A 12901-nucleotide genomic window follows, 5' to 3' on the forward strand; every position below is an offset into this window, starting at 1 on the left:
TGGGTAACAAGAGCGAAACTCTGTCTCAAAAAAAAAAAGAGAGAGATAGGATCTCGCTCTGTCATCTAGGCTAGAGTGCAGTGGCATGATCATAGATCACTGTAGCCTTGAACTCCTGGGCACAAGTGATCCTCTTGCCTCAGCCTCCTGAGTAACTGCGACTACAGGTACATGCTACCACACCCCGCTAATTTTTAAATTTTTTATAGATGTGGGCTCTCACTTTGTTGCCCAGACTGTTATGGAACTCCTGGGCTCAAGGGATCCTCCCAGCTTGGCCTCCCACAGTGCTGAGATTATAGATGTGAGCCTATAATTATAGACAGCTTGGCCTATTTACCTGTGGGAAATGAAGAATTATGAATTTTACATTTCTTCAAGAAAAGGTTATGGGAGAGTTACTGACTTTTTCTCCTTGGATTTTTTCTTTTTAAATAGGTTGCTGGTCAAATTCCCTGAGTTGAATTATCAGCTTAAAATTAAAGTGTGCATTGACAAGTAAGTACTCCTATCTTAGCTCTTTTTTTCAAATGAGGAATAGAAAAATGAGAACTTTGACAGACATCATTTGAACTAGAGACTCTATCTTTATTCAGAGATATTCATTTTGTGGACAAAAGTTTTCAAAAGCCTTGGGGTGCATTGTCATTTACGTGTCTGAACAAAGCCACAAAGCTGGGGGTACAGATTTGATTTGTGGTTGCTATTGTGACAACCAGTCCCTCTTTTCCTTGTTTAGTTTTTTACTTGTACATGTCATTCATGCATATTATATATAAGACTGAGATCATGTGTTAATTAACGACTGGGATACGTTCTGCAAAATGTATCATTAGGCAATTTTGTTGTGCAAACGTTGTAGAGTATATAGTCCTTACACAAACCTGGGTGGCAGAACCTACTGCACACCTATGCTATGTGGCAGAGCCTACTGGTCGTAGGCTGTAAACCTGTACAGTATGTTACTGTGCTGAATACCGTAGGCAATTGTAACACATCTCAATGAAGTAGGAATTTTTCAGCTCCATGATAATCTTATGGGACCACCATCATATATGCATTTTGTTGTTGACCGAAACGTCGTTATATATTCTTTCCATACATAGCATGTGGAAAGAATAGATCTCTTTTTTTAATTGTTCCACACTTTACCATATAATGGAATACTCAAAATTTCATAATACCTTTCAGGATGTAAAATACATATACCCTTTGACGACATTAGAAAAGAGAAAGTGTGGGCCGGGCGCGGTGGCTCACGCCTGTAATCCCAGCACTTTGGGAGGCCGAGGCGGGCGGATCACGAGGTCAGGAGATCGAGACCATCCTGGGTAACACGGTGAAACCCCGTCTCTACTAAAAATACAAAAAAACTAGCTGGGCGTGGTGGCGGGCACCTGTAGTCCCAGCTACTCAGGAGGCTGAGGCAGGAGAATGGCATGAACCTGGGAGGTGGAGTTTGCAGTGAGCCAAGATCACACCACTGCACTCCAGCCTGGGCGACAGAGACTCCATCTCAAAAAAAAAAAAAAGAAAAGAGAAGAGAAAATGTGGCTGAGCGCGGTGGCTCACGCCTGTAATCTCAGCACTTTGGGAGGCTGAGGCGGGCAGATCACCTGAGGTTGAGAGTTCGAAACCAGCCCGACCAACATGGAGAAACCTCATCTCTACTAAAAATACAAAATTAGCCAGGTGTGTTGGTGCATGCCTGTAATCCCAGCTACACGGGAGGCTGAGGCAGGAGAATCACTTGAACTCAGGAGGTGGAGGTTGTGGTGAGCCGAGATCGCACCATTGCACTCCAGCCTGGGCAACAAGAGCGAAACTATCTCAAAAAAAAAAAAAAAAAAAAAAAAAAAAAAGAAAGAAAAAGAAAAGAAAAGATAAAATGCATTCTTATTTTTAGTTGATGTAATTATGTGGAAATTTCATGAGAATGCACTGGAAAATAATGAAATAAGGGAGTTGACGAAGGTGGTAGGTTTAATAAGTACATATGCAATATGAAACATAGGTTCCCCTTCCTATGGGGAGGCAACCAACTGTGCCTGCTATGCAGGGGTGTTATGTTGTGCTGATCAACTGTAACTGAATAGTTTAAAGAAATGCCCAGGAGCACAGAGTTTTTTTCATGACAGTAAATAACAGGTGGTCAAAGTAGGCTTTTTGAAGAAACACAGAGCCTATTTTATTAACAACGGTCTGTGTTCTTACAGAGACTCTGGGGACGTTGCAGCTCTCAGAGGGTAAGTTCAGCCTAGAGGCTTCCTTTTGTTCCGTTTAACCTAACTTCATCCTCTGGCTACTTGGTCACCTACATAGTTGATTGTTCCCCTGTGATTCAGATCCCGGAAATTTAACATTCTGGGCACAAACACAAAAGTGATGAACATGGAAGAATCCAACAACGGCAGCCTCTCTGCAGAATTCAAACACTTGGTATGTGGGAGGAGCTCCCCTTCACAAAGGGCCTCTGGCTGCGGGAGAGGGCTGGGGAGAGCCTCACAGGACACCTGCCTTTTTCTTTTCTTACAGACCCTGAGGGAGCAGAGATGTGGCAATGGGGGCCGAGCCAATTGTGATGTAAGTTTTGTTGGGGATGAAAGACAACTGGGGTGTTTTCCTTGAGGGAGAGAGGGGTAAAGATCCTTCTTAATCCCCAGAATTAGAAACATCAACCTGTTCTTTCACCTGTAGTTATTCCAAAAAGTCACTTCAGGCCAAAGTGACATGAACAGAAGTTCCATGTGCCATGGAGCTCTCTGGCTTGGAACATTTCCGTGAATATCTGGGAGTTGGCTCCTCCTTAAGGAGAAGTGGAAAGTACCTTGCTGAGTTGTTCTCCACACCCATGTGGTATAAAGCAGCTTTCCACCTTGCCTGGGGCTTTCCAAATTCCCCATCCAGCTCCTGCGGCTGACCCTGCTTGGCTCCATTTTTAGTGCCCTGTTTTTCTCTCCCACTGAGGTGGGATAGAGGGTGTAAAAGCAACAGATTTGAGTTAAACTTTAAAATAAATGACCACCTTGCATTAGCTTGCTTAGGAAAAGAGTACATAAAATAAAATGAACAAACAAAAACCCATCTTGTTCTTTATCCCCCTTATTTTCTGCTTTTCATTGATTCAGATTATTGGATTCTTATTGTCAAGAATAAACTTTAAACAAACAAACAAAAAAAGGTAAATGTGACGGAAAGCTAGTTTTCAGTCATTTTTAAAAATTGTGATGCCCTGTTCTTTTTCTTACATTTGTCCCCTGAACAATTCTTCCTCTTTAAAATGTAGCAGTCCTAGCTGGGCATGCTGGCTCACACCCCGTACTTTGGGATGCCAAGGCAGGCTGGTCACTTGAGGTCAGGAGTTCAAGACCAGCCTGGCCAACATGGTGAAAGCCCGTCTCTACTAAAGATACAAAAATTAGCTGGGTGTGGTGGTGCACGCCTGTAGTCCCAGTTACTGGGGAGGCTGAGGCATGAGAATCGCTTGAACCTGAGAGGTGGAGCTTGCAGTGAGCCGAGATTTTGCCACTGCACTCTAGCCTGGGCAACAGAGTGAAACTCTGTCTCAAAAAAATAAATAAAATAAAATGTAGCAGTCCTTTTAAAAAATGTGGAATTTTACTTGACAGTAGAGTGAAGTAGCCTGTATGCAATGATATGGGAAAATGTACATGACATATTTAGAAAAAGCAAAATGTAAAATAATTTGAATAGTATTATTAGTATATGTGTTTTAAAAATACACTATACTCTTATGTGTATTCATATGTATATTAAGAAATTCTGGAGGAATATAACAGCAGTTCTATGTGTATTAGTGCTGCTGCTGGTATCCATGGCTATTCTAGACTGTCTCTGTGATATTTGCATTTTAAACTGAATATATTACTTTTATAATCAGAAAAATAGTATTAAAAATGAATTATAATTCAATTTCTTTTTTCTTTTTTTTTTTTTTTTTGGGTCGGAGTCTCGTTCTATCGGAGTGCAGTGGTGCGATCTCAGCTCACTGCAACCTCTGCCTCCTAGGTTCAAGCGATTCTCCTGTCTCAGCCTCCCAAGTAGCTGGGACGATAGGTGCATGCCACCACACCTGGCTAATTTTTGCATTTTTAGTAGAGACAGGGTTTCACCATATTGGTCAGGCTGTTCTTGAACTCCTGACCTCGTGATCCACCCATCTTGGCCTCCGAAAGTGCTGGGATTACAGGCATGAGCCGCTGTGCCCAGACTAGAATTCAATTTCTGAGAATTCATTGACAACTCTTACTTAAAATAAGGTTGCTATACTGATGTGAGACATTGTTATAGTCAGTTTGGAAAACAATTTGGCAGTATAAAAATGAACATACCTGTAAACCAACGATGCCATTCCCAGGATTTAATAGCAGAGAAATCTTTGCATATATGTCCCAGGAGACATGTATAAAGTGGACATCAGCCTGATTATAAGCTCTAAATGCAACCCAAATAAATACCCATCAACATTAGAATGAATACATTATTTGTGGTATAGACACAATGGAATACTCCGCAGCTGTGAAAAGGAATACACTGCAGATACACATAACCATGTGGATTCATTTCACATCAAGTGAAAAGTGAATCCCAAAAGAATTCATTGGAGTCCATATGTGTAAGGTTCACAAACGTCCCAAACTAAACAATACCTGCATTGCTTAGATGAACAAATATGGTAAAACTGTAAAAAAAAAAAAAAAAAAAAAGGGCTAGGAAATGATAAACCCAAAAGACAAAATAGCAGTTATTTCTGAGGGAGGAGGGAAGGGGATGGGGTTGGGGAAGGGCACCCAGAGAATTTTAGGAGTGATGGACTTCTCCTTAAATTGAATGGTGGGTTCATATTGTTTTGTTATTCTTTGTGCCTTATGTATTTTACAAATGACCAATTGGATCTATGTAATATTATAATACAAACTGAGGAAAGGATTAGGTTGAGGATCACAGCATTGGAAGTTCTTGGTGTTGAAGAGAGTAAGTGCCGAGCAAGTTGTGTCCCTGGCAGTTTGTTTGTGACCACCTGGTGGCTTACCCTTCTTGGTGTGGTGAGGCTTGGCATGTCACTTTCCTTGGCTGTGGCTGTTAGTACTGAATGCCATTCTCTCTGAGGAAAAGCGTCCTTCTCTTTTTTATTGATTGATTGAGACAGAGTCTCACTCTGTCACCCAGGCTGGAGTGCAGTGGCGTGATCTCGGCTCACTGCATCTTCTGCCTCCTGGGTTCAAGCGATTCTCCTGCCTCAGCCTCCTGAGTAGCTGGAACTACAGGCGCCCACTACCACGCCCAGCTAATTTTTGTATTCTTAGTAGAAACGGGGTTTCACCAAATTATTGGCCAGGCTGGTCTCGAACTCCCGACCATGTGATCCACCTGCCTCGGCCTCCCAAAGTGCTGGGATTGTAGGTGTGAGCCATCACGCTCAGCCTTTTAATTTTTTTTTATTTAATTTTTTTTTAAGACAGGGTCTCACTCTGTCACCCCAGCTAGAGTGCAGTGGCACAATCATAGCTCGCTGCAGCCTCCATCTCCTAGGCTCAAGCCATCCTCCCACCTCAGCCTCTTGAGTAGCTGGGGCTATAGGTGTGCACCACCACACCCAGCTAATTTTTGTATTTTTTGCATAGATGGAGTTTTGCTGTGCTGCTTAGACTGGTCTCGAACTCCTGGGCTCAGGCAATCCTCCTGCCTTGGCTTCCCAAAGTGCTGGGATTACAGGCATGAGCCACCACACCTGGCCTAAGAGTGTCCTTCTCGTTACTGTAGGCTTCCCTGATTGTGACTGAGGAGCTGCACCTGATCACCTTTGAGACCGAGGTGTATCACCAAGGCCTCAAGATTGACCTAGAGGTAAGTTCTGCAGCAGAATCGGTGAGAGGCTACGTACAGGGGTGACTCAGGACAAAAACTTCCACTGGGATTTTTACAAGAGAAGGTGGAATGATTACTGTTTGCTTAACACTGTGTTTATTTTTGCTTACTTTTCTCCAAAAAAATCCTTGGCATCCCATCTGGCAATAAAGTCTTGCTTGAGTGCTTAGAAGATGTGTGTATATTCAGTTTTCAGCGAACTTGATATGAAAATCTCTATTTAGAAGTTGATTGGCCGGGCGCGGTGGCTCACGCCTGTAATCCCAGCACTTTGGGAGGCTGAGGCGGGTGGATCACGAGGTCAGGAGTTCGAGACCAGCCTGGCCAACATGACGAAACCCCGTCTCTACTAAAAATACAAAAATTAGCTGGATATGGTGGCGGACGCCTATAATCCCAGCTACTTGGGAGGCTGAGGCAGGAGAATCACTTGAACCTGGGAGGCAGAGGTTGCAGTGAGCTGGGATTGTGCCATTGCACTCCAGCCTGGGTGACAGAGTGAGACTCCGTCTCAAAAAAAAAAAAAAGAAATTAGAACTGACTTTATAAAGTTTGGGCATAAGAGTCTTAGCAGCCAGTGTGTTTAGTATACAGAAAATCGTGGCAATGACATTCTCCTTTCCCAACTTTCTTGATTTTTAAATTAAGATATACCTAGAAAAGCAGGAATCCTGGTCTTTGATTCCTGAGACCTCCCTGTTTCATGTGAAGATACAGCTTCAAGTCTTGGAGAATGCCTCCAAGGTCTTAAAAATGGGGAATCTGTGGACTGTGAGTCAAGCTTTGAGCAAGTCAGGTTTTACAAGGGACCGGTATGTTCTGACTGCAGCCTGAGTTGTGTGGCCACGCTGGGCATTCTTTCCACTATGAGTGCTGACTGAGCTGACTCACTCACACTCCTCGCCTAGAGTTGGCAGCAGGTGTGGTTTATGGCATGTCTTTTCATTCTGAGCCCCGTGAGATGCGGGTGAAGAGATTTCTGAGGCTGTGAGAGCCCCTCTGCCTCCCCAGCTCAGTCCCCACTTCCTCCGCAGACCCACTCCTTGCCAGTTGTGGTGATCTCCAACATCTGTCAGATGCCAAATGCCTGGGCGTCCATCCTGTGGTACAACATGCTGACCAACAATCCCAAGGTTAGTGCCCCCTCCTTTTAATCGGTGCCCCGGGATCTCTTGCGACTTAGGGATACCTAGTATAGACAATGAGCACCATCCCTCATCTAAACAAGCAAATGTGTTCTTTCCAATAGAACGTAAACTTTTTTACCAAGCCCCCAATTGGAACCTGGGATCAAGTGGCCGAGGTCCTGAGCTGGCAATTCTCCTCCACCACCAAGCGAGGACTGAGCATCGAGCAGCTGACTACACTGGCAGAGAAACTCTTGGGTTCGCATTTCACCCCTTCTCCCTCCCGCCCACCCGCCCAGAAAAGGGATCCGGCCCATAGGGCTGTTCATTTGGACCATGTCTATTGAGCATTAGGCCATGTTTCTTTCCTGAGCAAGGCGCTGTGCTGGTGCCAGGAAACAGGGGAGTTGGGGAGTTGGGGTGCAGAGACAGTTTGCAGTTTTCAGTCGAGGTGATCATTTTTGAGGTGGGAGGTAGATTTCTTTTCTCCTGGTTGCTGTCTCACTCACCCACTCTATCTAACTTTAGAAGATCTTTTAAGTGTGTGTTGGAAGGTGGCACTAAAGGCTTGACATTCCCTGTCCATTTTTTTAATAAACTATAGGCTAGTTGGTTTTTTTTGTTTTATTTTATTTATTTATTTATTTATTTGAGACGAGTCTTGCTCTGTTGCCCAGGCTGGAGTGCAGTAGTGTGATCTCAGCTCACTGCAACCTCCGCCTTCTGGGTTCAAGCGATTCTCCTGCCTCGGCCTCCCGAGTAGCTGAGACTACAGGTGCCCACCACCACGCCCAGCTAATTTTTGTATTTTTAGTAGAGACAAGGTTTTACCATGTTGGCCAGGATAATCTCCATCTCTTCACCTCGTGATCCGCCCACCTCGGCCTCCTAAAGTGCTGGGATTACAGGCTTGAGCCACTGTGCCCAGCGTAGGCTAGTTTTTACAAAAGAATTAGTGGAATATTTTATGTGCCACCTGGGCTAGAAGTAGCTTTGTTCTAATAAAGCTGTTGCCAGCAAATACACCTGTCTGACACCCGATGTCAGCTTGTTAGTGAGTGCTGCTGTTGGTTCCCAGCCTGCCACCCGAGGTTGGGAAGAACAGGGGGACTTGTTACATCACCCTCCATCCCTGCTGGGCTACCCAGCAACAAAAGTGAGTCAAATGATGGGATAGTGTTTGTCCTCATGTGCACACACACAACAGCGCCTACCTTCAAAGATGTGAAAGCTGATTATTTTGTGGCCCATTGTGGGACGAATGTGTGTGTGTTCTGTTTTAAGAAATAAGCTCTTGACCCCAAGCTGAAAATGTACTACTTGACTCTTTTTCTTTTCCTTCAGGACCTGGTGTGAATTATTCAGGGTGTCAGATCACATGGGCTAAATTTTGCAAAGTAAGCAATCTTGTTAAATTCTCGTGGGAATGGGAATGCTCACCTGCACGGCTGTCGTTGAGGGCTCTGGCTTGAAGGCCCTGAACTCTTGGTCCAGCGGCCAGTAGGACCTGCCTGAGGGTAGACGGGCCTGAGGATTTGGGTGATGCACTGCACCCCTAGGAAGGGAAGGGCTGGGATGGCAGTAGACTTGGCTTTCCCATTACTCTTTTCTCCAGGAAAACATGGCTGGCAAGGGCTTCTCCTTCTGGGTCTGGCTGGACAATATCATTGACCTTGTGAAAAAGTACATCCTGGCCCTTTGGAACGAAGGGTAGGTTGGACAGAGTGTGCACAGATGTAACCAAGTCCCCTGCTCTCAGCAAGCCAGTGGCAGGGGATGGATGCCTGTTAGCAATAGCAACACTGTTCCTCCTCCTTGGCTCCAGGTACATCATGGGCTTTATCAGTAAGGAGCGGGAGCGGGCCATCTTGAGCACTAAGCCTCCAGGCACCTTCCTGCTAAGATTCAGTGAAAGCAGCAAAGAAGGCGGCGTCACTTTCACTTGGGTGGAGAAAGACATCAGCGGTAAGGAAGGCTCCCACCCACCCCACCTGCTGGTGGCTGCTGAGGCCTCATCACTGCTTCTAGTTGCAAGCACCTACTGCCCCCTGGTGGGTGGAGATGGCCTCGACTCCCTGTTTCACTCAGACTCGCAAAACACATTTGGGTGACTTCTAAATCCTTCCAGCTGAGGGATTGGTTTGCTTTGTTTTGCTTGCTCCAGTGACTATTTGTTGAGAATTTTGCAATTTAAATTGTATTCTTCATCTCTTTTTCTACTTAACCCTGTTAATATATCTTACGCAAGTAGTTATATTCAAGTTTATTTTCTATGACCCAACTAGTAGCCTCTTCTTAATTAGAAGCCAGCCTAAATATTTCCACAGTGCCAGGCCACTGAACAGGGTGTTCAGGGTCTCAACACTAGGGTGGCTTAAGTCTTTTCCCCTTCGAGGAAAGGAAAAATGGGCGGTTTTCTCTGAGATGACATAGCTGTAGGTTCCATGATCTTTCCTTCCCATGTCCCGTGACAGGTAAGACCCAGATCCAGTCCGTGGAACCATACACAAAGCAGCAGCTGAACAACATGTCATTTGCTGAAATCATCATGGGCTATAAGATTATGGATGCTACCAATATCCTGGTGTCTCCACTGGTCTATCTCTACCCTGACATTCCCAAGGAGGAGGCATTCGGAAAGTATTGTCGGCCAGAGAGCCAGGAGCATCCTGAAGCTGACCCAGGTAGTTGTTGATTTTCCATGTTCCTGGCATTTAATTTTTGGGAAAAGTTGGAAATTTTGGGATCCTTGGAGGATAGATAGGCAAATGCCTGAATAACCTGGGGGATAATTATTTCTCCTTATGGGAAAGAATTGTAGTGAGTGCTTTTGTTGGGGTGACTGATGGGATTTGAGAGGAGAATCAGAATCACTTAGAGTAGTGTAGTTCCTGCTCCACACAGAGTGCATGAGTCTAAAGAGGGGATACAGCCTGGGCAATATGGTGAAACCTTGTCTCTTCAAAAAATCCAAAAAAATTACCCGGTGTGGTGGCACACATTTGCAGTCGTAGCTACTTGGGAGGCTGAGGTGGGAGGATCACCTGAGCCAAGGAGTTCAAGGCTGTAGTGAGCGGTGATCATGCCACCGCACTCCAGCCTGGCTGATAGAGTGAGACACTGTGTCAAAAAATAAAAATAAAGAGGGTATTAATACACATACGTCCCCCAAAACATGCCTGAAACACGTGAAGGGAAAGTGAGGGCAGTTAACAGGATGCCCTGCTGGCACAGTGCTTCTTAGTAGATGCTAGAAGGTTTGAGGCCCAGATTTCAGCCCAGCATATGGCTTTTTGCCTGTAACTGAACCATGTCAGTGTGCCAGATGGTCTGAAGAAAGAGTTTCTGGAGGAAATTATTATTAGCTGCATGGGAGTATGGTTTACACTAGAGTAGAAGAGCTGGGAGCATCACGTTTGAAGGGGAAGACAGTGACTGGGTGGAGGGGCAAGGGATTGGTATTTAGAATGTGCAACTATTGAAAATAAGGTATATTTTAATGTGTAAGAGGATATGTACTTATATGTTACATATAAATTATTTTAGCTGGGCGAAGTGGCTCATGCCTATAGTCCTAGCACTTTGGGAGGCCCAGGCGGGAGGATCACTTGAGCCTGGGAGTTTGAGAACAGCCTAGACAACATAGTGAGACCCTATCTATACAAAAATAATTTTTTTTTAATTAGCCACGTGTGGTGGTTTGTGCCTGTAGTCCTAGCTACTCGGGAGGCTGAGGTGGGAGGATTGCTTGAGCCCGGGAGGTTGAGGCTGCAGTGAGCCATGATCGCACCACTGCACTCCAGCCTGGGTGACAGAGCAAGACCTTGTCTCACCAAAAAAAAAAAAAAGAGAGAGAGAGAAATTAAAAATACTGTAATCTCAGCTGGGCATGGGGGTTCACACCTGCAGTCCTAGCACTTTGGAAGGCTGAAGCAGGAGGATCACTTGAGGCCAGGAACTCAAGACCAGCCTGGCAACATAGCAAGACCCCACTACACACACACACACACACACACACACACACACACAAAGAAAAGAAAGAAAAAAACGAAACAAAACTGTAATCTCTGCAGCTGTCCTCAGTGTGGAGGGGGCAGCCCTGTCTGTTCCCATTCAGCACTTGCTGTTTTGACTCTCTGGGTTCTTTGTGCAGGTCTTGATGGGGAGTCTCTGGTTTGCCATTCTTTGTTTTATTTAACTTTCTGTAATCATAAAGCCAATGATGGGCTTTTTTTTTTTTTTTTTTTAAGACTGAGTCTTGCTCTATCACCCAAGCTGGAGTGCAGTGGCACCATCTCGGCTCACTGCAACCTCCACCTCCCGGTTCAAGCAATTCTCCTGCCTCAGCCTCCCGAGTAGCTGGGATTATGGGCTTGCGCCACCATGCCCAGCTGATTTTTGTATTTTTTGTAGAGAAAGGGTTTCGCCATGTTGGCCAGGCTGGCCTCGAACTCCTGACCTCAGGTGATCTGCCCACTTCAGCCTCCCAAAGTGCTGGGATTACAGGCGTGAGCCACTGTGCCTGGCCTAATGATGGGCTCTTTAATGTGATCCTTTAGGGTTGGCGCCTTGCCCTAGTTGCTGTTGAAAAAACTATTTTTGTCCAAATAGCACACACACAGAAACCTACCAACTTCCCTCCCACTTTTTCCTAGGAATTCCTTCTGAGGGATTTCTTGAGATGGGGCAGAATGGGGCTTGGAAGAGGGAGTTGGAGCTAATTGACCGTTGCCTTTCTCCTTTGTTGGGGTCCTGAGTTTTGTTCCTCCTGTAAGAGTTACTCACTTCCTGTCTGCCACCTATCTCCCTTTGCATGTGTGCTTCAGTTGGGAGATCTGTTTATCAGCCCCTGCCACACGGCTCTTTGTTCCTTCTGCAGAGGACGTTGGGGTTCCACGGCTGGTCCTTTTGACTCATTTTGCTTTCAAGGTCCCACCTCCCAGTCTGAGGCTGCATCCTCCATTACCATCGCCCATCCTGTGGGCTGGGAGGCCAGGTCCTTTCCTGCCCAGCGATGTCAGCGTTTCCTCAGGGGCCAGGCACTCATCAGGAGAAAGGAACTAATTACTTGAGTAATTTGCCTTGCCTTGCTGAGGGGAGTGTGCCCTGAGGGACTCCATGTGAGTGTGGTGACGGGTGTGGGGGTGTCTCTGTGTTATTATAAAATGGGTGCCTTCAGGACGATGAGCATGTGACCATTTCCTCTCTATTTCCATCACAAGAGTATTATGGTATGAGGGTCTCAGGTTAGATTATCCTCCGAAGACTCTTCTCTCTTCCTTCTCTACTGGAAGCCCACATAGCATTTCCTTATGGCTCGAGGGAGAGGTTCGGGAGCCACTTACAAATTAGATAAAGTACATTTACAGTCTTGTACAAAGCCACACAATGAAGTCATTTTTCTCAGCTTTTTTTTTTTTTTTTTGAGCCTGAGTCTCGCTCTATCGTCCAGGCTGGAGTGCAGTGGCACGATCTTGCTTCACTGAAACCTCTGCCTCCCAGGTTCAAGAGATTCTCATACCTCAGCCTCCTGAGTAGCTGTGATTACAGACATGCACCACTATGCCTGGCTAATTTTTGGATTTTTAGTAGAGACCGGGTTTCACCCTGTTGGCCAGGCTGGTCTCGATCCCCTGACCTCAAGTGATCTTCCCGCCTGGGCCTCCCAAAGTGCTGGGATTATAGGTGTGAGCCACAGTGCCCAGCCTTGTTTTTGTTTTTGTTTTGTTTTGACAGTCTGTCACTCTGTCACCCAGGCTGGAGTGCAGTGGTGCGATCTCACCTCACTACAGCCTCTGCCTCCCAGGTTCAAGTGATTCTCCTGCCTCAGCCTCCTGAGTAGCTGGGATTACAGGCGTGCCACCACGCCCAGCTATTTTTGTATT

General features: G+C 45.6%; 1 protein-coding gene across 8 annotated transcripts in view; it reads left to right on the forward strand.

Annotated features, from left to right (window-relative positions):
• Positions 1 to 12901, forward strand: part of STAT3 (signal transducer and activator of transcription 3) — a 74701-nt gene that overhangs the window by 56040 nt on the left and 5760 nt on the right. For 5 of the 8 annotated variants that reach the window (XM_019027687.4, XM_019027686.4, XM_019027690.4 and 2 more), the window contains 11 exons: positions 439 to 498; positions 2217 to 2246; positions 2346 to 2439; positions 2536 to 2583; positions 5785 to 5868; positions 6924 to 7022; positions 7139 to 7274; positions 8361 to 8413; positions 8632 to 8726; positions 8842 to 8981; positions 9491 to 9703. In XM_019027687.4, coding sequence (XP_018883232.2) covers positions 439 to 498; positions 2217 to 2246; positions 2346 to 2439; positions 2536 to 2583; positions 5785 to 5868; positions 6924 to 7022; positions 7139 to 7274; positions 8361 to 8413; positions 8632 to 8726; positions 8842 to 8981; positions 9491 to 9703 — 1052 coding nt within the window. The remainder of the gene's footprint in view (positions 1 to 438; positions 499 to 2216; positions 2247 to 2345; positions 2440 to 2535; positions 2584 to 5784; positions 5869 to 6923; positions 7023 to 7138; positions 7275 to 8360; positions 8414 to 8631; positions 8727 to 8841; positions 8982 to 9490; positions 9704 to 12901) is intronic. The other 3 variants (XM_019027689.4, XM_019027691.4, XM_019027688.4) reach the window with 1 other exon arrangement.

Source organism: Gorilla gorilla, chromosome 4 (genome assembly GCF_029281585.2).
Source record: "Gorilla gorilla gorilla isolate KB3781 chromosome 4, NHGRI_mGorGor1-v2.1_pri, whole genome shotgun sequence".
In the NCBI taxonomy this organism is placed as follows: domain Eukaryota; kingdom Metazoa; phylum Chordata; class Mammalia; order Primates; family Hominidae; genus Gorilla; species Gorilla gorilla.